Raw genomic sequence first — 20,800 nt, 5'->3', positions numbered from 1 at the left:
GGGTCTCGCCGCAGGGATCGAGATGGAGATAGTGAACAGCTGCGAGGCGGACAACGGCGGCTGCTCCCACGGCTGCAGCCACAGCAGCACAGGGCCCGTGTGCACCTGCCCCCGTGGCTACGAGCTGGACGAGGACCAGAGGACGTGCATTGGTGCGTGCCACCTCCCTCCCGAGCGCCCCACCCCCAAGCCGGGGACTTGCTGCTGCCCTGGGTCTGCACCTGGCTTTGATGCCGTGACGAGGACGCGCCCTCCCATCACCCCCAGTCCTGCCCCGGGTGGAGGCGGGAGTAGTACGAGGGGGCCTAGTGAGAGGCAGCATCGCGACCCACCCTGCCAAGTGCCCACCACACCTCCACCTCTGCTCAGCCACCTGGTCAAATGCCCACGTGCCGGGAGTAGCACCCGAAACACTGTGGTGTGCGAGCACGCCCTCTGCACGGGGAGACCCTGCTTCCGAGATGACTCCCCACTACCCTCCAGCCCCCAGTCTGCCCCCACAGCAGGCGGGACGGCCCTGGGGCCGTGACCTGTGTCTTGCGTGTGTCTGTGTGTGCAGGACCAGGACATGTGTGCATGTGTGATTGTATGTGAGTACATGCAACTCACATGTAGGTGTGTGCGTGGTTGTGTGCATGGGGTTGTGTGCATGGGGTTGCATGAAGGTGTGTGTGGGAGCCTGCAGGTGTGCGTGTGGTGTGTGCAGGTGTGTGTGGTGTGTGGAGGTGTGCGTGTGGTTGTGTGCATGTGTGCGTGTGGTTGTGTGTAGCTGTGCCTGTGGTGTGTGTAGCTGTGCGTGTGGTTGTGTGCAGGTGTGCGTGTGGTTGTGTGTAGCTGTGCGTGTGGTTGTGTGGAGGTGTGCGTGTGGTGTGTGCAGGCGTGCATGTGGTTGTGTGTAGCTGTGCGTGTGGTTGTGTGGAGGTGTGCGTGTGGTTGTGTGTAGCTGTGCGTGTGGTTGTGTGCAGGTGTGCAGGTGTGCGTGTGGCTGTGTGTAGCTGTGCGTGTGGTGTGTGTAGCTGTGCGTGTGGTTGTGTACAGGTGTGTGTGGTTGTGCAGGTGTGCATGTGGTTGTGTGTAGCTGTGCGTGTGGTGTGTGCAGGTGTGCATGTGGGGTGTGGAGGTGTGCGTGTGGTTGTGTGTAGCTGTGCGTGTGGTTGTGTGGAGGTGTGCGTGTGGTGTGTGCATGTGTGTGTGGTGTGTGCAGGTGTGCGTGTGGTGTGTGCAGGCGTGCGTGTGGTTGTGTGGAGGTGTGCGTGTGGTTGTGTGTAGCTGTGCGTATGGTTGTGTGCAGGTGTGCGTGTGGTGTGTGCGTGTGGTGTGTGCATGTGTTTGGTGTGTGCAGGTGTGCGTGTGGCTGTGTGTAGCTGTGCGTGTGGTTGTGTGGAGGTGTGCGTGTGGTGTGTGCATGTGTGTGTGGTGTGTGCAGGTGTGTGTGTGGTGTGTGCAGGTGTGCGTGTGGTTGTGTGTAGCTCTGCGTGTGGTTGTGTGCAGGTGTGCGTGTGGTTGTGTGTAGGTGTGCGTGTGGTTGTGTGCAGGTGTGCGTGTGGTGTGTGTGTGTGGTGTGTGGAGGTGTGCGTGTGGTGAGTGGAGGTGTGCGTGTGGTGTGTGTAGCTGTGTGTGTGGTTGTGTGCAGGCGTGCGTGTGGTTGTGTGGAGGTGTGTGTGTGGTTGTGTGCAGGCGTGCGTATGGTTGTGTGCAGGTGTGCGTGTGGTGTGTGTGTGTGGTGTGTGCAGGCGTGCGTGTGGTTGTGTGGAGGTGTGCGTGTGGTTGTGTGTAGCTGTGCGTGTGGTGTGTGCAGGTGTGTGTGGTGTGTGGAGGTGTGCGTGTGGTTGTGTGCAGGTGTGTGTGGTTGTGTGTAGCTGTGCGTGTGGTGTGCTGAGGTGTGCGTGTGGTTTGCGTGTGGTGTGTGCAGGTGTGTGTGGTGTGTGCAGGTGTGTGTGGTGTGTGTAGCTGTGCGTGTGGTGTGTGTAGCTGTGCGTGTGGTGTGTGCATGTGTGCGTGTGGTTGTGTGGAGGTGTGCGTGTGGTTGTGTGCAGGTGTGTGTGGTGTGTGCAGGTGTGCGTGTGGTGTGTGCAGGTGTGCGTGTGGTTGTGTGTAGCTGTGCGTGTGGTTGTGTGCAGGTGTGCGTGTGGTGTGTGTGTGTGGTGTGTGCAGGTGTGCGTGTGGTGTGTGGAGGTGTGCGTGTGGTGTGTGTAGCTGTGCGTGTGGTGTGCAGGTGTGCGTGTGGTGTGTGCAGGTGTGCGTGTGGTGTGTGGAGGTGTGCGTGTGGTTGTGTGTAGCTGTGCGTGTGGTTGTAAGCAGGTGTGTGTGGTGTGTGCAGGTGTGCGTGTGGTGTGTGGAGGTGTGCGTGTGGTGTGTGTGTGTGGTGTGTGCAGGTGTGCGTGTGGTTGTGTGGAGGTGTGCGTGTGGTTGTGTGCAGGTGTGCGTGTGGTGTGTGTGTGTGGTGTGTGCAGGTGTGCGTGTGGTTGTGTGCAGGTGTGCGTGTGGTGTGTGTGTGTGGTGTGTGCAGGTGTGCGTGTGGTTGTGTGGAGGTGTGCGTGTGGTGTGTGCATGTGTGTGTGGTTGTGTGCAGGTGTGCGTGTGGTTGTGTGTAGCTGTGCGTGTGGTTGTGTGGAGGTGTGCGTGTGGTGTGTGCAGGCGTGCATGTGGTTGTGTGTAGCTGTGCGTGTGGTTGTGTGGAGGTGTGCGTGTGGTTGTGTGTAGCTGTGCGTGTGGTTGTGTGCAGGTGTGCAGGTGTGCGTGTGGCTGTGTGTAGCTGTGCGTGTGGTTGTGTACAGGTGTGTGTGGTTGTGTGCAGGTGTGCGTGTGGTTGTGTGTAGCTGTGCGTGTGGTGTGTGCAGGTGTGCATGTGGGGTGTGGAGGTGTGCGTGTGGTTGTGTGTAGCTGTGCGTGTGGTTGTGTGGAGGTGTGCATGTGGTGTGTGCAGGTGTGCGTGTGGTGTGTGTAGCTCTGCGTGTGGTTGTGTGTAGCTGTGCGTGTGGTTGTGTGCAGCTGTGCGTGTGGTGTGTGCAGGCGTGCGTGTGGCTGTGTGTAGCTGTGCGTGTGGTGTGTGTAGCTGTGCGTGTGGTTGTGTACAGGTGTGTGTGGTTGTGCAGGTGTGCGTGTGGTTGTGTGCAGCTGTGCGTGTGGTGTGTGCAGGTGTGCGTGTGGTGTGTGTAGCTCTGCGTGTGGTTGTGTGTAGCTGTGCGTGTGGTTGTAAGCAGGTGTGTGTGGTTGTATGCAGGTGTGTGTGGTGTGTGCAGGTGTGCGTGTGGTGTGTGGAGGTGTGCATGTGGTTGTGTGTAGCTGTGCGTGTGGTTGTGTGCAGGTGTGCGTGTGGTGTGTGTAGCTCTGCGTGTGGTTGTGTGCAGGTGTGCGTGTGGTGTGTGCAGCTGTGCGTGTGGTGTGTGTAGCTCTGCGTGTGGTTGTGTGTAGCTGTGCGTGTGGTTGTAAGCAGGTGTGTGTGGTGTGTGCAGGTGTGCGTGTGGTGTGCAGGTGTGCGTGTGGTGTGTGGAGGTGTGCGTGTGGTGTGTGCGTGTGGTTGTGTGCAGGTGTGCGTGTGGTGTGTGCGTGTGGTTGTGTGCAGGTGTGCGTGTGGTTGTGTGGAGGTGTGCGTGTGGTGTGTGCAGGTGTGCGTGTGGTGTGTGTAGCTCTGCGTGTGGTTGTGTGTAGCTGTGCGTGTGGTTGTAAGCAGGTGTGTGTGGTGTGTGCAGGTGTGCGTGTGGTGTGCAGGTGTGCGTGTGGTGTGTGCACGTGTGCGTGTGGTGTGTGCGTGTGTTTGTGTGCAGGTGTGCGTGTGGTGTGTGCAGGCGTGCACTCACTGGTGTGCTGTGGAAGGATGCACGCGCGGGCGGGCACCTGGGTGCCAGCCGGGCTGTGGTGTGTGCCCTGCAGATGTCGATAACTGTGCCGACTCCCCGTGCTGCCAGCAGGTTTGCACCAATAGCCCTGGCGGCTACGAGTGCAGCTGCTATGCCGGCTACCAGCTTGGCGCCGACGGCTGCGGCTGTGAGGGTGAGCGGTAGGCAGCTGTGTTGGCTGGGGAGTGGGTGCTGGTTGGGCCCCTGCCGTCAGCAGGGCTGCGGGGACCTGCCCACTCCGTCCCCCGCCTGAGGTCACTGTCTTTTTCCCGGGCTGGGCCTGCACCCCTGGCTGCTCCCAGCCTGGCCTCCCTCAGGCAGTGCACCCCGTCCCTCTGACCCTGGGTACAGGAGGATGGCTGTGGCCTGGGTATCACCCAGCAGGCCCTTGCGCAGCGGGCAGGCCGGGGCAGGAGGGGGCCCCGAGACCCCGACCCCCGGAGGACAGGCGCCAGCCGCCCTGGGTGTGCCCGCAGACGTGGACGAGTGCGCCTCCGGCCGTGGCGGCTGTGAGCACCGCTGCACGAACCTGGCCGGCTCCTTTCAGTGCTCCTGCGAGGATGGCTACCTGCTGGGCGAGGACCGCCGGGGCTGCAGCCGTGAGTCTCTGCTGGGCACCATGGGGACCCCACCCTCCCGGCTGGACGGACCCCACTTCTGTCCTGCCTCTCGCCGTGGGACAGGCCGGGGGGCAGCAGAGCTGGGGGGAGGGGCCGGCCAGACAGGCGCCCCCAGGCAGGGTGTTACTCAGGGGCCCTGGAGTCGGCTCCTGCCCTGCCCCGGTGAGAGGACGGACGCGGTTCCCGGGACCGAGGGCAGCATCCAGAGGGCCAGAGAGCTGCTCCTGTCCCCACACCCGCTCCGTGCTCAGGGTCCCTAGGGCCAGCATGGGAGCCAGGACAGCCGGGGTATACGTGACATGGGTCAGGGCCTCAGAGCCCGGAGCCTCCTCTGTCCTGAGAAGTAGGGTCAGGAGTGGCTGGGGTGAGGAGGGGCCCTGGGGTGGGGCTCAGGCCCGGAGCTGCCTCTGGGCACTGAGGGGCAGGGAGTCCAAGCCCAGGGAGGCCGGGGGTGGGCGGCAGGGGCTCAGGGCCCTCTGTGCTCCGCCCAGCCCTGGAGATGCCCGAGGTGGGCCTGGACGGCCACCTGCCCCTGGTGCAGCCCCTCCCGCACGTAGCGGTGCTCCAGGACGAGCTGCCCCACCTCTTCCAAGATGACCACGTCGGGGCCGAGAAGGAGGCGGTGCGGGGCGAACACACACTGCAAGAGAAGTTTGGTGAGAGGTCGCCCGTCCCCAGGGCTTCTCTACCAGCGCCCCCTCGGCCCGGCTGCTGCCCACCCTGCGGTCTTGGGTGTGAGGAAGGGCTCCCGTGAGGGCCTCGTTGGACCAAGGCGCAGAGAGGCCAAGCTGCTTGGTCAGTTTGCCCAGCGCGCCCGGGGCTGAGCCTGGGATGGGGCCACTAGCTCTCTGCTTAGAGCCCTTCCCGGCCCCCCATCTGGGTCCCACGTCTCCGCTCACCCACGTGGGGCCTTCACAGCCTGAGGACGTCCCTTGTGCCCCTTCTCTGGCCTGGTGCTGGGCGGGGTCCAGCGCCAGGGGCCAGGCTCTGAGGCCCTTCTCCCGCTGTGTCTCCCAGTCTGCCTGGACGACTCCTTTGGCCCAGATTGCAGCTTGACCTGCGCTGACTGCAGGAACGGGGGGACCTGCCTCCCCAGCCTGCGTGGCTGTGACTGCCCCGACGGCTGGACCGGGCTCACGTGCAATGAGGGTGAGGCTGCTGTGAGGGCATGGTGTGGGCGGGGCCCCTGAGCCCCAGGACCTGCACAGCACACACAGTTTACGCCTCCCCGCCGGCCCCGGGCAGGGGCTCCACAGGTGCATCCGTTCACTCATTCTCTCGTTCATTCAGGGTCTCTTGGCTTCCTGCTCCTTGCCAGGCCCTGTTCTGGGCGCTGGGAGACCCCAGGGGCTAGCAGGGCCTGCTGTCTGCCCCTCACAGATGTCACGGTGGACGGGGGTCCGGCGACAAGCCAACAACTAAGACATAAAGAGCAGCGAGCGGGTGGGCCAGTCATGCCCGAGTCCCAGAGGGGAGAGGTCACCTTCCCGGGCCACGCACCAAGTTGGTAGCCGAAGCACATTTGAAAGCTGCTTTCGCAGGCTCTGTCCAGAGCCTGTCCACGCCCTGTCCAGCGACCCCAGTAGTCTCAAGGGCCGTAGTGACCGTCTCTGAGGGTCTGCCAGTGACCCACTCTGAAAGTGCTGGTTGAGAAGGTGGACGTGTCGGAGTTCAGAGGGAGAGGATGGGGCGATTGATTAGAGATGTCTGCCATGCCCGTGGGCAGGGGCAGGGAGCACGAGTGCCATCGGGTGCTACTCTGGGAAGTTGCTTTTGAACTGGGTGGCTCGACCCCCAGGAGGGTGTCTCAGTGTCTCTGGAGGGGCTTCTGGGCCCCGAGTCCTCCTGCGGGCCAGTGACCCTTGTGCTTCTCTGTGTCCCCTGCAGCTTGTCCCCCAGACACCTTCGGGAAGAACTGCAGCTTCTCCTGCAGCTGTCAGAACGGCGGGACCTGCGACCCTGTGACGGGGGCCTGCCGCTGCCCTCCGGGTGTCAGTGGAGCCCGCTGTGAGGACGGTGGGTGCAGCCCTTCCTGTGCCTCCAGGGTTGTCCTCTGGGTGGAGGGGAGGGGTGGGCACTACCTCTCAGCTCCTAGTCTCCTTCCTTCTGGGGGAAGGATGAGACCCTTTAGTGGAAGAGGCATTGGATTTTCTACATCTGATGATTCTCCTGGGGCCTGACTATAGCAGGTGGTGAGGACTTGTTGGAAGAATAGCACTTTCGTGACAGGGTCTCCGGGGAGGTAGTGAGCTCCCTGCTCCTGGAAGCATTCAAGGAGAGCTATGTGATGGCTGGGTGGGATTTGCAGAAGGGAGCACGCCTGGGCTGCGGCTGCATGGGACGACATTACCATCCTTTTGAACTTGGAAGTTGCAACATTTCTGGAGGAACTAGAGTCCACATAAGTTTCCCAGGTGCTTGATCCTTATCTTAAAGCCTTCAGAACTTTAAGTTTCTGCTTCTTTTGCTGGCGGATGTGGCTAACATAGCAAGGACTTCCCGCCTTAGCAGCGGATGGCAGCAATCGGTGGACCTGTCCCCTGCCCGTGGGAACTCTGTGGGGCAGGTTTCTAAGCCCCGGGGCGGCCAGGCAGGGCTTCCCACCCCCTCCCTCTGGTCACCTTCTCGGCTTGGTTAGCGTCCCTGCCTATCTTCCCCTGCGATCTGCCATCCCTATTCTGCCGAGGCTGAAAGCCCACTGCCTGTTGGGCGCTGTATGTGTGACGGGCCCTGAACGGACCCAAGGGACTGCCGGCAGCTAAAGCGTCTGCATTTTAGAGCTTCTGAGCTTCTGCTCAGGACGTGCTGTGGCTTCCTGGAGACCAGGTCTCAGCCGGGGTCCTGTGGGTAAAGTGTGCCCGTGCAGGTGAGCTTGAGGGCGTTCGTCCCAATTCTCAGGGACCCCGTACTAGTCTCCTAGACTCCAGGCGCCCCAGGCTTGTGGCTGCTTCCCCCCAGTCTGTGCCTCTGTCTCCCCGTGGCCTCCTCTTCTCGTCTCCGGCCTCCCTCTCCTTTCTCTTCTAAGGACACTTGTTGGGTTAGGCCTGCTCCGACAATGCAGGATGGCCCCACCTGGTGATCCTGGTGGATAGGATGTGGACGTACCTTGGGGTCACCATCCAGCTCCCTGAGGCCCTTCAGTAGGCAGGACGGGGGCAGGACAGAGCTGGAGGGGAGCGTTTTGGGAAGGAATGCCAGAGCCCTGTCCTGGCCCTGGGCCCCCTGAGCTTGGGCCCGTGTCCTTCCCTCTGTGAGGCCCAGAGGTTCAGGCTAGGAGACCACCGAGGGACAGATGTCAGGACGCTGCAGGTGCCGGTCAGACGAGGAGGGCGGGCTTTCTTTGAGCGTCTCCCATGTGTGTGCTGGGGACGTGCTTGGCATCCCACTCTGGCCGCCATCCAGGCCACAGACCCTAGGGGCACGGGCCAGCCAGGGCAGATGGCCGCATCTATGGGGTGCACTTCGTGGCTGCCCTGCCCTCGCCACCCCCCGGGACCCTCCCTGTGTGGGGTGCAGGGTCCTCAGGCTGCTGGGGGCCCAGGTCTCTCCTGACTCCTGTGCTGGTCCTGGGGCCCCTTGGAGCATCTCCTCGGGCGGGGGCCATGTCCGGGTGGGCAGTCAAGAGGCTCCCCTTCCCCCAGGCTGCCCCAGAGGCTTCTACGGCAAGCACTGCGCTAAGAAGTGCCACTGTGCCAACCGGGGCCGGTGCCACCGCCTCTACGGGGCCTGCCTCTGCGACCCGGGGCTCTATGGCCGCTTCTGCCACCTGGGTGAGTCCCACTGCCCGCCCGTGTCCGGGGGCGGGGCCACAGCGTGGGCCGGGTGCTTCCCGCCCGTGGTCCAGCTGGTGTTGGACTGTCACTGTTTACAGATGAGAATGCAGGGACTCAGCAAGTGCCCCGGCTGGGCTGTGGGGTCTGTGGGCTCAAAGCCACGTCCTCTGGACTGCACTGGCCGCCAGGGTGTCTGTCCGGGTGGGCGGTGCCAGCCCCAGCCAGGCTGGTGGGTGGGCTGAGCGTGGACAGGGGCAGGCCTCCCTCGGAAGCTCCAGGGCACAGAGCTCCGGGACATTCCTGGCAGCAAGTCCTGAGCCCCCGGTGGGGTCACCCCTCTCTGCGTCCGTAGACGCCTGGGATGGGAGAGGCGGTGGGATGCTGGCTAGAAGCAAGCAGACTTCATCTTAGCAGCTCTTTGTAGAAGGATTGTATAGAGGGAGGCAGTGAGGACCTGAGCGTTTCCTGGCTGGGAAGTGCCTCTCTGAGACCCTGTTTCTCGTCTGTGGAATGGGCACAAACCAGCGGCTCTGCGTGGGGTCCCGGAGACCCTGGGCTGGGGAGGGTGGGCGCTCGCAGGGGGCAGGCCCCCTCACGGTTGGTTCTGGGGTGCAGCCTGCCCACCGTGGGCCTTCGGGCCGGGCTGCTCGGAGGAGTGCCAGTGTGAGCAGCGGAACACGCGCGCGTGTGACAGGAGGGACGGCAGCTGTGCCTGCAAGGCGGGCTTCGGGGGCGAGCGGTGCCAGGACGGTGAGTGCAGAGCTGCGGAGGGAGGGCCTCAGGGCCGGCGGAACCCTGCAGACCCCTCTCCCCTCTCCCCCTGCAGAGTGCCAGCCGGGCTTCTTTGGGCCAGGCTGCCGGCAGGCGTGCACCTGCCCCCCTGGCGTGGCCTGTGACCCCGTCAGCGGCCAGTGTGGGAAGCAGTGTCCTGCCGGCTACCAGGGGGAGGACTGCAGCCAAGGTGAGCGACCAGCCCTGGTGTGCGGGTGGGGTGCAGGTCATCTGGCCCGTGCTGGGCTCCGGGCACCAGAAGTGCTGGTCCTGGTGGCACCTTGACCTGCCATGTCCCCACCCTGGTCACGCAGTGGTGACTCAGCCACAGGTCTGCCTGTCTCTGTGCACCCGAGAGGGTGGGAACTCTGTGTGTGTGTGTGTGTGTGTGTGCACGCACGTGCAGGGAGGCCTGGAGAAGGGCCAGTGCCTCTCCAAGATTGCCCCCTCCCTCCCTCACCTGCCCACTCACTCTATCACAGGACGCACTAAGTGAGATTCGTGCTGGAAGCTGGGCCAGGGGCTCCTTCCTGGTGGGTCTGAGCCAGGAGGACAGAGGCTGCTCCCGAGGGTGTTGGCTCGGAGCGAAGTCTGGGCCCGAGGTGCCGGCGTGGGGCGCGGGTGGTGACCAAAGGCCCTCCACGTGCATGAGTGGGCACCAGGCACGGGCAAGGCTGGAGGCTGGGGGCCCCTCGTTTACATGGGGGAGCCCTGGCTTTGAGCAGTGGGGCTGCCGTGGCCGCCGACGGGGTGCAGGTGGGTTGGGACCTCCCTTGACACACTGTCCTCACCCATCAGCGGGCGGGCAGGTGGAGGCCGAGGGGGCCTGCGGTGTGACTGGTGTGACCCCGACCGGGGCAGCGGCTCGAGTCCCCCTTAGCCAGAGCTGCCCGCCCAGCTGCCCCTAAGTGGCCTGGGGGCCACCGCGCAGCCCCAGCCGAGGGGTCAGCCTCCCCCTGCACTCCAGCGCACGGCAGGCCTGCCTGCACCTGCCCTCTTTGGCGGCCTGTGTGCTGAGACACGGAAGGGCCTTCACCCCCAGCCCTTCCCTGCTGGTTTTCTTTGTCTTTCTTTTCCTTTTTTCTTTAAAAGCCTCCAGGGCCCCAAGGATGAGCCACAGGAAATGACACACATATTTTTACAGCAGTAACGGGCTCCCCGCTGCTGTTAGGTCTGGAAAGTATTAACCCCCAAACACGCGTCTGCCCCCAGTCAGTGGAGCGGGGGCTCCCCTAGGTGGCGGGACAGCTCCATCCGGCCCCGCTGGGCCTCCCTGCCCGCCCCGGTCGGCACTGCGTGGGTGCCTGTGTGAGTGCCCTGCGCCGCACCTGCGGTCCAGTGGGCGGGCCTGTGCCCGCACGCCATGGGCCCTCACGGCAACAGTTCACCAGGGTGTGTTCTTTGTCCGGAGCCCATCTCGGGGCCCAAGGAGACCCCAGGCCTGGCGCCCGCCCACCCCCTGACACCTCACGCCCCTCAGGCAGGGAGCGTCCTCAGTTCTCAGCCCCGCTGGGTGTTTGGGTGCGGGGTGGGCTCTGATTCTTTGGTGTGGAGGGTACCTCAGCACACCCTCTCCAGGTCCGCGCTGGCCTTCCTGAGCTGGGGAGCTTTCCCTCCAGCAGCACTGGGGCAGCCACACGGTGCTGGGGCTGGCAGGGCCCTCCCTCCACCGCGTTGCCTCCCCAGCCAGGGCAGGTGTGAGGTCTGGCGCGGCGCCCTGCAAGGCCACCAGAGCGGCCACTGCAGCCCTCACGGGCGGGGCGAGGCTCCGCGGCCCCTGCGTTCTTTCCCGAAGCCCTGCTGTGGGCCCGGAGCCGCCTGGCCACTCTCATTCCTGAACACGGGGGGGTGACCAGCAGGGGGTCCCCAGGGTGCACCAAAGTGAGAGGAAGGCAGAGCCAGCCCTGCGCCTGCTCTCCAGGGTCCTGGCTGCCCGCCCCCCGAGCCCTGCTGGCCTGTGGTCTCCAGGCCGCCCCTCACCACCACTCCCCAAGGAGGGTCAGCCCAAGCAGGCCCCTCCTCGTCCTGCTCCATGTCCCCCGTCTCCTGCCCACTCCCGTGACCGCCCTCGTCACCCAGGGGACCGCAGCTGTGTCCAGCAACGCTGCTGGGGCAGGGGGCGGGTGCCCGGGGCGGGGCGGGGCCGCAAGGGGAGGACGGCAGCTCCTTGTGGTGGTGGCTGAGGCCCCGACCCTCCCCCGTAGAGTGCCCGGCCGGGACGTTCGGCAAGAACTGCTCAGGCTTCTGCTTCTGCGAGGGCGCCCCCTGCGACCTGGTCACGGGGCGGTGCCTGTGCCCTCCTGGGAGGACCGGGGCTGACTGTGGGGCAGGTGAGTGGCAGCCTTGTCCCGTGCTCTCCTAACCGCCCTGGGCTGCATGACTCCTGGCCGTGTTTGGGGAGCCCAGCCTGGATCCCATTTGGGGACCCCAGCCCCGGGCCATGTTTGGGGAGCCCAGCCTGGATCTCATTTGGGGACCCCAGCCCCAGGCCGTGTTTGGGGACCCCAGCCCCGGGCCGTGTTTGGGGAACCCAGCCTGGATCCTATTTGGGGACCCCAACTCTGGGCTGTGTTTGGGGACCCCAGCACTGAGCTGTGTTTGGGGAGCCCTGGCCTCAGCCCTGGAGCCCTGCAGACCTCAGGCCAGTCCACAGCAACTGCGAGAGCTCACACCAACCAGCCTTGGGTCTGGACGTGGGCATCTGTGGCCGCCCTGTGGCCAAGTGGCCATGACTAGGAGCTGTCAGCCGTGGAGACAGGTTGACCAGCAGCCCCCAGCCCTCCCCGGGCCTGTGGCTTGTCCTCTAGGCACCTGTTCACTCTGGGTGCCCCCCTTTTGCCTGTTGAGCCATTCTAGGGCAGGGGCTCCCTTTCTGGGGGTGGACGCCCTGTAGCCGGCAGCCCATGAGGAGGCTGGGGGTTCCCGTGACCTGTCCCTCTCCCTCCTCCGGGACAGCTCAGGTGGGAACAGAAGTTCCTGCTCCCCGATGGGCCCAGCAAGGCCCCAGGGGAGACTGACTGGCTGTGGTGGGGCTAGATTGTCCTGAGGGTCGCTGGGGGCTCGGCTGCCAGGAGATCTGCCCGGCGTGCGAGCACGGTGCCTCCTGTGAGCCTGAGACCGGAGCCTGCCTGTGCCGCCCCGGCTTCATGGGCGGCCGCTGCCAGGACAGTGAGTGCCGCCCCGACCTCGGCCCCGCCTGCGGCCCCCGTGTCCCACCCCTGTGTCCCGTACCCGTGTCCCCCTGCCCCCCGTCCCACCCCTGTGTCCCGTACCCGTGTCCCCCTGCCCCAGTGTCCCGTGTCCCCAGTGCGCTCACCCTGCCCTCCCTGCAGCTTGCCCAGCAGGCTGGTTTGGGCCCAGCTGCCAGATGCGATGCTCCTGCATCAACGACGGGCTCTGCCACCCGGTGACTGGCCACTGCAGCTGCGCCCCGGGGTGGACCGGCCTCAGCTGCCAGAGAGGTCGGCGGCCTGGTGTGCAAGCGTCCCTGCCCTGCCCCGGGGAAGCCTCCGCCCCGGCCCCGGGGAGGGCCCTGGACCCCATCGTGGCTGTGGTCACCTGCACAGGGTGACCCGGCCCCTGTTGCAGCCTGTGACAGCGGCCACTGGGGGCCCGACTGCAGCCACCCCTGCAACTGCAGCGCAGGCCACGGGAGCTGCGACGCCATCAGCGGCCTGTGTCTGTGTGAGGCCGGCTATGTGGGCCTGTGGTGCGAGCAGCGTGAGTCCCGGCCCCGCCCGCACACGCGCACGCACACGCGCGTGTGCACATACCCGAGTGTCGGGGACCTAGTCCTGCCTTCCTGTCCCTGGGCAAACAGGGAGTCTCCTTGCCTGAGCCCACCCCCATCCCTCCCCAGCCTGGGCCAGGCTCCACCCTCCCACCTGCCTGGGCCCAACAGAAGGCCCACCTGGCGCAGCAGGGAGAGGTGGGGCCGGTTGCGCCCCACAGGACACCTGGCACCTGGAGGAGGGGAGGAAGGTGTCTGCTAAGGAACGAGGGCCTTGCCCTGGCCGGGTTGGCGGGTCTGAGTGGGCCTGGGGGCTCACTCCTCCCCAGGGCTCGGGGCTCGGTTCCTACCTGGGGGACAGGTGCAGAGGCCTTGGGTATGGAGGGGCTTCTCCTGCCCCACAGTCCCGGGCCCTGGCCCGGTGGTGGTTGAGGCCTGGGGAGGATTAGGTCAGGCGCACCGTCCCCCCAGCTGATGGTCTGGTGTCTCAGGGTGTCCCCAGGGCTACTTCGGGCCGGGCTGTGGGCGGCAGTGCCAGTGTGAGCACGGGGCAGCCTGTGACCATGTCAGTGGGGCCTGCACCTGCCCGGCCGGCTGGAGGGGAACCTTCTGTGAGCGCGGTGAGCCAGGGTGCAGGCCGGGGTGGCCGGGCGTGTGGGTGGGGACCCATGACCCCTGGCCATCTCCCATCACCGCCCCCTGCCTGCAGCCTGCCCTGCCGGCTTCTTCGGAGTGGACTGCCACCACGCCTGTGACTGCAGCACCGGGGTGCCCTGCGACGCCGTAAACGGCTCCTGCCTCTGCCCTCCTGGCCGCCGGGGTCCCCGCTGTGCCCAGAGTGCGTGAGGCCCCCATCAGCCCTGGGTGCTGCCCGTCAGGGTTAGGCTCAGTCCTTATCTGTAGCCACCCTGACTGGTGCCCAGGCCAGAGGGAGGGGCAGATGGACCACAGCAGCCCGGGGCCATCTGCTGCAGCCCCTCCCGGGGTCCGTCCCTCCGGCCCCTGACCGCCCCTCTCTCCCGCAGCCTGCCCAGCCCACACGTACGGCCACAACTGCAGCCAGGCCTGCTCCTGCTTTAATGGGGCCTCCTGTGATCCTGTCCACGGGCAGTGTCGCTGTGGCCCTGGCTGGACGGGGCCCACCTGCCTACAGGGTAAGCCCTGCCCAGGAGTCTGGGGTCAGGCAACGTGCTTGCCCCTCCCTGGGCCGTGCAAGGTCACACCGTGTCGGGCACGAGGTGGACACACAGCTCACTGGGAATGGAGGGCAGGGAGGGCGGGGGCCGTGCCCCCGCCATGGGGCACCGGGGCAGGGGAGGAGGGCTTAGGACCACACCCTTCAGCCCTGAGCCCCCGGAGGCTGGGCAGCTGGGCCCGGGGAGCCCTGGAGCAGGTCATCCTAGAGGCAGCCCTAGGTCCCTGCCCTTTGGGGCGGGCCTGCAGGTCCAATGGGCTGGCCCTCTGAGGGTTCAGGCCCCCGGCCTGGCTGGCGGGGATGCTGCAGGTCACTTCTCTCTCCGTCCGCAGCCTGCCCTGCAGGCCTCTACGGCAAGGACTGCCAGCATTCCTGCCTCTGCCAGAACCGGGGCACCTGTGACCCTGTCTCAGGCCACTGCACCTGCCCCGAGGGCTGGGCTGGGCTGGCCTGTGAGAAAGGTGAGCGCCGGGCAGGCGGGCGGAGGAGGAAGGAGGGACCCTGTGGTCTGGAACCCAGGGCCAGCGCCCCGGTGTGCCTCGGTGCAGCCCCCTCTCCATGTGGCTGCCTGGAGTTGGGGGTCAGGGTCCTGGGGTGTGGCCTGCAGTGTCACCAGCCCACTGGGCACCCCTCCTTCCCAAGGACACGGGATCCGAGGCTCTGGGTGCGGGAAGCAGGGGCGGGTGGGGGTGTCCTGGGCCCCAGGGGCTGGACCCTCACCGGTCCCCTCCCCTGCCCCAGCCTCTGCAGAGTGTCCCCCGGGGTTCTCCGGAGCCGGCTGCCAGCACGTCTGCGGGTGCCTCCACGGCGGCCTCTGTGACCGGCACACAGGCCACTGCCGCTGCCCGGCCGGCTGGACCGGGGATGAGTGCCAGAGCCGTGAGTGGGGCGGGTTAGGGCTCCTCCGGTGTGGCCTCGGCTCACGCCAGGGTGTGGAGGCCTCCCCAGGGTGGGCAACGGACAGGTAGGGGGTAGGGCTGTGGGCTGAGCTCCCGGGGCCTCCCCGCCTCTGTCCAGGGAGCCGCCCCGAGCAGCCCGCCCGCCTCTTTCCCCGCAGCCTGTCCTAAGGGCGCCTTCGGGTTCTCTGTGAGAGGAGAACTGTGCCTGCCGGCGGGGGGCCGCCTGCCACCGCGTCACCGGGGCGTGCCTCTGCCCGCCGGGATTGGGGGCTTGCGGTGTGAGAATGGCGAGCCCCCAGCTCCGCTGGTGCTCCGGGTGGGGCTGGGCCCTTCACACGATGACCCCTCCGGGCCCATGCCTCCCTGCAGCCTGCCCGCCCGGCTGGTTTGGAGAGGCCTGTGCCCAGCGCTGCCAGTGCCCACCCGGCGTTGCCTGTCACCACATCACCGGAGAGTGTCACTGTCCCCCAGGCTTCACTGGGCCCGGCTGTGAGCAGGGTAGGTGACCAACCTGGGCGGGCCCTTGGGCAGTGGGTGGCTCAGGCCACGTGTGCCCCTGTGCTGGGCCCCAAACCTCTGCCCCCAGGAGGGGCTCCGGGAGGCGACTCCCGGGAGGATGCCCACTCCAGGCAGGGCCGGCACTGACCTCCTGCCTCCTCACCCCAGCCTGCCCGCCCGGTGCCTTTGGGGAGAACTGTGGGCAGAAGTGTCAGTGTCCCGGCGAGGACCAGGCCTGCCACCCTGCCTCGGGGGCCTGCGTGTGTGCCGCTGGCTACCACGGTGCCGGCTGCCAGCAACGTGAATGTGCCCGTGCTGCCCGCTGGGCCCTCGGGAAGGATGACGTGGGAGGTCGGGGGCTTTGTGAGCACCCCCTGGCCCCTGGCAGCTGGCCCCTCCCCCTGCAGGGTGCCCGCCCGGGCGGTTCGGGCCCGGCTGTGAGCAGCCGTGTGGGTGTCTCAACGGGGGCTCCTGTGACGCGGCCACAGGGGCCTGCCACTGCCCATCTGGGTTCCTCGGAACGGACTGCAGCCTCGGTGAGTGGCCAGGGTGAGGGCAGGGGCAGCTCCTCCCTGTGCCTCGGTGGTTAGGGTTAGCCAGCCTGCGGGGAGGACAGCCCCTGACCACCCCCTTCGTGGGCCCGTCCCCCGGGGCCTGGCCGCAGACTGGGCTAAGCTGGGGGTTCCGTGTGACCAAAGCATCCCTGCCGGCCAGCTCTGCCTGGCCGTGTGCTGTGCCCCCGGCTCAGCCCATGTCCACCAGGGGCCGTGCAGAGGCCAGCTGGGCCTGCTGCCGAGAGAATGGCCTTTCCCTGAGCCAGGTGGGGCCTTTCCAATCATCTGGAATCCTGGTTGGGCTGGCAGGGTGGGTGGGGGCCGCCGTGAGTCACGCGAAACGCAGCGCAGGCCTGCCCTCAGCAGAGCCAGCAGGCAGGGGGCGTGTCAGCAGGCAGCCCCGCCGCATCTGGGCAGACAAGGGAGTCTCCCCACCCCGCCTTCCCTGGCCCATCCCGCCCTGTCCCGGGCTGACACGGCAGAGAGAGGGGGGATCCTGCCTGGAGCGGCCACCCTCCCATTTCCTCCTGGCAGCCTGTCCACACGGCCGCTTTGGCCCCCGCTGTGCCCACGTGTGCAGTTGTGGGCAGGGGGCGGCTTGTGACCCCGTGACCGGCACCTGCTCCTGCCCCCCCGGGAGGACCGGCGTCCACTGTGAGCACGGTGAGAGCCTGCTGCCCCTGCTGCCTGGGATACTTCATGGGTATCACTCCCTCAGCCTCGCGGGGAGGGTGATGGGGTGAAGCCCTGGGGTCACTGGCGGAGAACTGGGTCCCCACCATTAATCCCCCAAGTGCCCTGAGGATAAGTGAGGGTCTAGCTTGTGCTGACAGCAGTGTCCACTCGGCTCATTGGGTCATCCGATAGCATCCCACGCCTTGTCTTGACCTGTGACTCCAAGGCTCAGGCCATCAAGTGACCTGTCCAGTTCCCTGTGACCAGTGGGGGATGAACCCGTTCTGACCCAGAGCCCCCCCCCAGCAGGAGGGGTCAGGCGGCTGTTTCGTCTGAGGACGGAGCCAGACTTCTGGCTGATGTCCTCTTGGGTTGGGGTCCCTCTGGCCTTTCTACTGGGCCCAGTGGCCAGGGACCCCACAGAGAGGGAGGCCTGGAGCCCAGCCCATGGTGGGGAGCTGGGGCAGTCCCTGGGGACTGTGGTGGGGCTCATGCTTACGATGGCATGCACGGTCCTCAAGGCCCTGCTTGGCCTGGCCCCGCACCCTGGTAGGTCTGAGCCCCCTGCCGCCCTCTGGTCCTCGTCAAGGGGCCGGTCACACTCCCCTAGGCCCGCAGGGAAGGACGGTAGCCATGGGTCAATCAGCGTGTGAACAGGGGCCACCTGGAGTGCAGGGTTGCCCAGCCTCCTCTCTGCTACCACCTCCAGGAAGACTTCCCTAACCCCCTGCCGCCAGCCGGGCAGGCACTCACAGCCCCTGGCGGGCCCTGGTCCCTCTCGTCCTGTGTTATCCTCAGCGCCGGTCAGGCCCGGCATCTGTGGAGGATGGATGAACGGGCAGGATGTGGTTGGTGTTGTTTCCGGGCGCGTGTGTGCCCGGGGGGCAGGGACTGGTTCTGAGGGGCCCGGGGAGTGTTTGTTGAATGCCTGTCGGATCTGGGGGTTGCGTCCCTGGGCCAGAGCTCTGAGCAGTGCCCGACTGTCCCCAGGTTGCCCCCAGAACCGGTTTGGTGTGAACTGTGAGCACATGTGCTCCTGCAGGAACGGGGGCCTGTGCCACGCCGCCAGCGGCAGCTGCTCCTGCGGCCTGGGCTGGACCGGGCTGCACTGCGAGCTGGGTGAGTGTCTGTCCGGGGCGGCCTGGGGGCCACATCGCCGTGTGAGCTGCAGGGGTGGTACCTGCAGGGGAGCGAGGCCGTGCCCGGTGTGGTGGTGGCAGGGTGGGGGGCCCTAGGCTCCCGAGGGGGGCCATAGCTCGAGGGCGTTTGCGGGGGCCGCGGGTTGCCGTAGGGCCGGGCGAGGCTGCCGGGCTCCCGCGGATCAGGCTAGTGCCCAGGGGCCAGCCCCGCGCCCCCTGCTCTCCCGTGGCAGGAGGCTGACCCGCCGGCCCCCTCCCCAGCCTGCCCCGCTGGGCGCTACGGTGCCGCCTGCCGCCTGGAATGCTCCTGCCACAACCACGGCACCTGTGAGCCCTCGTCGGGCGCCTGCCACTGCGGCCCCGGCTTCTACGGCCAGGCCTGCGAGCACCGTGAGTCGTGGGGTCGGCCCCTGTCCCGGCATCCGCTCCTCCGCCTTCCGTGTCACTCCCCGCGGGGGCCCGATGAGATGAGGCCTGACCCCAGCTTCGGTGGGGCTCCCGGGCCAGAAGTCCCGGCTCAGGGCCGGGCCTGGGTGGGAGGACAGGGGAGCTGGGCCCCTGACCCAGTCCTTTGCTCACTCTGGGCAAACTGAGTCAGGAGCTCCAACCCGGGTCTCCCTCAGCCTGTCCCGCTGGCTTCCACGGGGCTGGCTGCCGGGGGACGTGCGAGTGTCAGCACGGCGCCCCCTGCGACCCCGTCAGTGGCAGGTGCCTCTGCCCTGCCGGCTTCCGCGGCCAGTTCTGCGAGAAGGGTGAGTGGTCCGTGCGCCCACGTTCTCCATGCGGCCCCTCGCCCCTGGGTACGGGACAGGTGATGCTAAGCCCACTGCCCCCACCAGGGTGTGAGTCGGGCTCATTTGGAGAAGGCTGCAACCAGCAGTGTGACTGCGAGGATGGGGTGCCCTGCGACCCCATCACCGGCCACTGCCTATGCCCCCCGGGGCTCATGGGGGCCACCTGTGACCTGGGTGAGTCTGGGATCCCGCTTGGTGGGGGGCATGGGCGCGGGTCTCTGTCAGTGGTGTTGACCGTGTTGAAGGAGCCCCACCTGTGCCACGTGTGGCCTGGGTACCGTGCCCAACCCCTCCCTCTGCAGAGGCCCCAGCACGGAGCTCCTGCTCGGGTTGTCAAGGCCAGTCCCTCCCTCTGGTCCCCACCTGAGTCCCCGGTTAGCCTCTCCCTTGGGCGTGGGCCCAGTTAGGTGGGAAGGAAACGTGCCAGCCTCCCAGACGTGCCCGGGAGGAGGCGCCGGCCCTGGGGGCTCCACACACGTCCTCGTGGCTCTTGGCCGTCTCGCCCTGGAGGGAGCATCCCTGACCGCCAGCTCTCCTTTGCCAGCCGGGGGCTGGGCGGGAAGGCGGGGCAGTGATCCTGGGCCGGTGCCTGGTGCCCTGCGCTTTCCCACGTGAGAGCTCCTGCAGGACAGGGAAGCTGAGGCCCGAGGTCCTTGCTCCCGCACATCCCCCACGGGGCGGCCCGAAGCCTGGGGTCCCTGCCGCAGGCAGACGGGAGTGGCACTCAGGCCCGTCTCTCCCGTGTCTTGTGCCCTCAGGCTGCAGAAGCGGCTTCTTCGGGCCAGGCTGTGCCTTGCGCTGCTCCTGCGGGGGTGGGGCTGACTGCGACGCTGTCAGTGGGCAGTGCCACTGCGTGGACGGCTACGTGGGGCCCATGTGCCAGCAGGGTGAGTCAGGCTCGGGGGAGAGAGGGACGACTCTGCTGGCTGGGCCAAAGGTCACCACCCCAGCGCGGCGCCCGTGCTATCTGCAGGCCTCTGACGGGCTAAGTGTGAACCTTCCAGCCCTTGGACCATGGGGCCGGACTCGGCCGTGGGCCAGCCGGCAGTGCCCTGCTGACTCCAGGCCCAGACAGCGGCTGGGGTGGGCTCAAACTGCAGAGGGCGGAGACCCCACGGGCAGGGCTGGGTGATCCAGCGTGGGTGGGCGCAGACACAGCCCACCGCCCCACCCCTTCCTCGCCCTGTGTGTGTGTGAACCAGGGCACGACGGTGCGCCCGTGCATGTGTGTGCAGTAAGCACAGGCGTGTGCTCCCGTCTGTGCACGCTAGCACCTGCGTGTGTCCCAGTGTGTGCGTGCCAGTGCCTGTGTGTGCTCCCACGCGCACGTGTGCTTCACGGCATGCCTGTGCTCCAGTGCATTCGTGTTCCTGTTTGCACCCACGGGCAGGGGCGGGGAAGGTGCCGTGATGGCACCGTGGCCTCTCAGCCCCCTAAGCCTCTGGGGGAATGTGCTGTCTGCAGGCAGAGCTCGGGGTGCCCTGCCCCTCCGGCCAGCTGTGCTCCTCTGGTGTCCTGGTCACCTCCCTCAGGCCCAGCCTGCTCCTGGGAAGAGGCAGCACCGAGAGGTCGTGTCTGCCAAGCGAGACCAGAGGCTGGCTTGGGGCCTGTGCCGGGCAGGCCCTGAGACGGGGTGAAGGGGGAGCCAGGCTGTGAGCGGGGATTCCAGTCTGGGCTCCTTGGCTTGGGGACCCCAGACATGGTCTTCATATTGTGTGTGCATCTTTTTGAGCCTCGTCGAGGCAGCCCTGGCCACAAACTCTTAAGCACCTTTAGGGGAGGGATCCCACCTCCTGCAGAGGGGTGGGGTGGGGCAGGTGGAGGCAGAACCTGGGGGGCTGGTGCTGGGATGAACGCTGTCCATGGCGGCACCTGGTGGTGAGGTATGGTACTGCGCCGCAGGCGTCCTGGGCGGCCTTGACCTTCAGCGAGGGTCAGGAGCTGGGGGTTCACCTGCCTGAGGCCCCATCTGCTTGAGCAGAGCCCTGCTGGGGAGGAGGACAGGCAGGGCCTCGCTGCCCTCTGTCCTGGAGTGGACCTTACTTAGTCCCTCCGCATCCAGCCTGAAGTCCCACCTCCCGGCCCCTCTTCCAGCAGGCAGGGCTGGGGACTTGCCTTTGGGGAGCGGGAGGGCCCCATCATTTGCGTAGGAGTGAGGTGGGGAGAGGCCCTGCAGGGTGGGAGTGGGGGTCCCTGCAGGCCTCGCTGCCCCGTTTCTGTTGCCCACCAAAGGGTGGGGCAGTAGCGTGTCTGTCTGCCTTCAGGTGGGCCCTCCCAGTTCCCCGAGACCCCATCCACAGCCCTGGGCCCAGG

General features: G+C 66.7%; 1 protein-coding gene across 1 annotated transcript in view; it reads left to right on the top strand.

Annotated features, from left to right (window-relative positions):
- Positions 1 to 20,800, top strand: part of MEGF6 (multiple EGF like domains 6) — a 100,681-nt gene that overhangs the window by 79,178 nt on the left and 703 nt on the right. Inside the window, exons 9-36 of the mRNA XM_065896114.1 lie at positions 15 to 152; positions 3,874 to 3,993; positions 4,316 to 4,438; positions 4,951 to 5,115; positions 5,477 to 5,608; positions 6,347 to 6,475; positions 8,101 to 8,229; positions 8,848 to 8,982; positions 9,059 to 9,193; positions 11,208 to 11,333; positions 12,040 to 12,171; positions 12,336 to 12,464; positions 12,592 to 12,723; positions 13,225 to 13,353; positions 13,443 to 13,571; positions 13,759 to 13,887; positions 14,261 to 14,389; positions 14,679 to 14,807; positions 15,197 to 15,325; positions 15,494 to 15,625; positions 15,733 to 15,861; positions 16,414 to 16,542; positions 17,545 to 17,673; positions 17,955 to 18,083; positions 18,317 to 18,445; positions 18,533 to 18,661; positions 19,246 to 19,374; positions 20,752 to 20,799. Coding sequence (XP_065752186.1) covers positions 15 to 152; positions 3,874 to 3,993; positions 4,316 to 4,438; positions 4,951 to 5,115; positions 5,477 to 5,608; positions 6,347 to 6,475; positions 8,101 to 8,229; positions 8,848 to 8,982; positions 9,059 to 9,193; positions 11,208 to 11,333; positions 12,040 to 12,171; positions 12,336 to 12,464; positions 12,592 to 12,723; positions 13,225 to 13,353; positions 13,443 to 13,571; positions 13,759 to 13,887; positions 14,261 to 14,389; positions 14,679 to 14,807; positions 15,197 to 15,325; positions 15,494 to 15,625; positions 15,733 to 15,861; positions 16,414 to 16,542; positions 17,545 to 17,673; positions 17,955 to 18,083; positions 18,317 to 18,445; positions 18,533 to 18,661; positions 19,246 to 19,374; positions 20,752 to 20,799 — 3,582 coding nt within the window. The remainder of the gene's footprint in view (positions 1 to 14; positions 153 to 3,873; positions 3,994 to 4,315; positions 4,439 to 4,950; positions 5,116 to 5,476; positions 5,609 to 6,346; positions 6,476 to 8,100; positions 8,230 to 8,847; positions 8,983 to 9,058; positions 9,194 to 11,207; positions 11,334 to 12,039; positions 12,172 to 12,335; positions 12,465 to 12,591; positions 12,724 to 13,224; positions 13,354 to 13,442; positions 13,572 to 13,758; positions 13,888 to 14,260; positions 14,390 to 14,678; positions 14,808 to 15,196; positions 15,326 to 15,493; positions 15,626 to 15,732; positions 15,862 to 16,413; positions 16,543 to 17,544; positions 17,674 to 17,954; positions 18,084 to 18,316; positions 18,446 to 18,532; positions 18,662 to 19,245; positions 19,375 to 20,751; position 20,800) is intronic.

The sequence above is a fragment of the Phocoena phocoena genome, chromosome 1 (assembly GCF_963924675.1).
Source record: "Phocoena phocoena chromosome 1, mPhoPho1.1, whole genome shotgun sequence".
Taxonomy (NCBI): domain Eukaryota; kingdom Metazoa; phylum Chordata; class Mammalia; order Artiodactyla; family Phocoenidae; genus Phocoena; species Phocoena phocoena.
The sequence above is the reverse complement of the archived record's forward strand: the minus strand, read 5'-3'. Positions and strand labels throughout refer to the sequence as shown.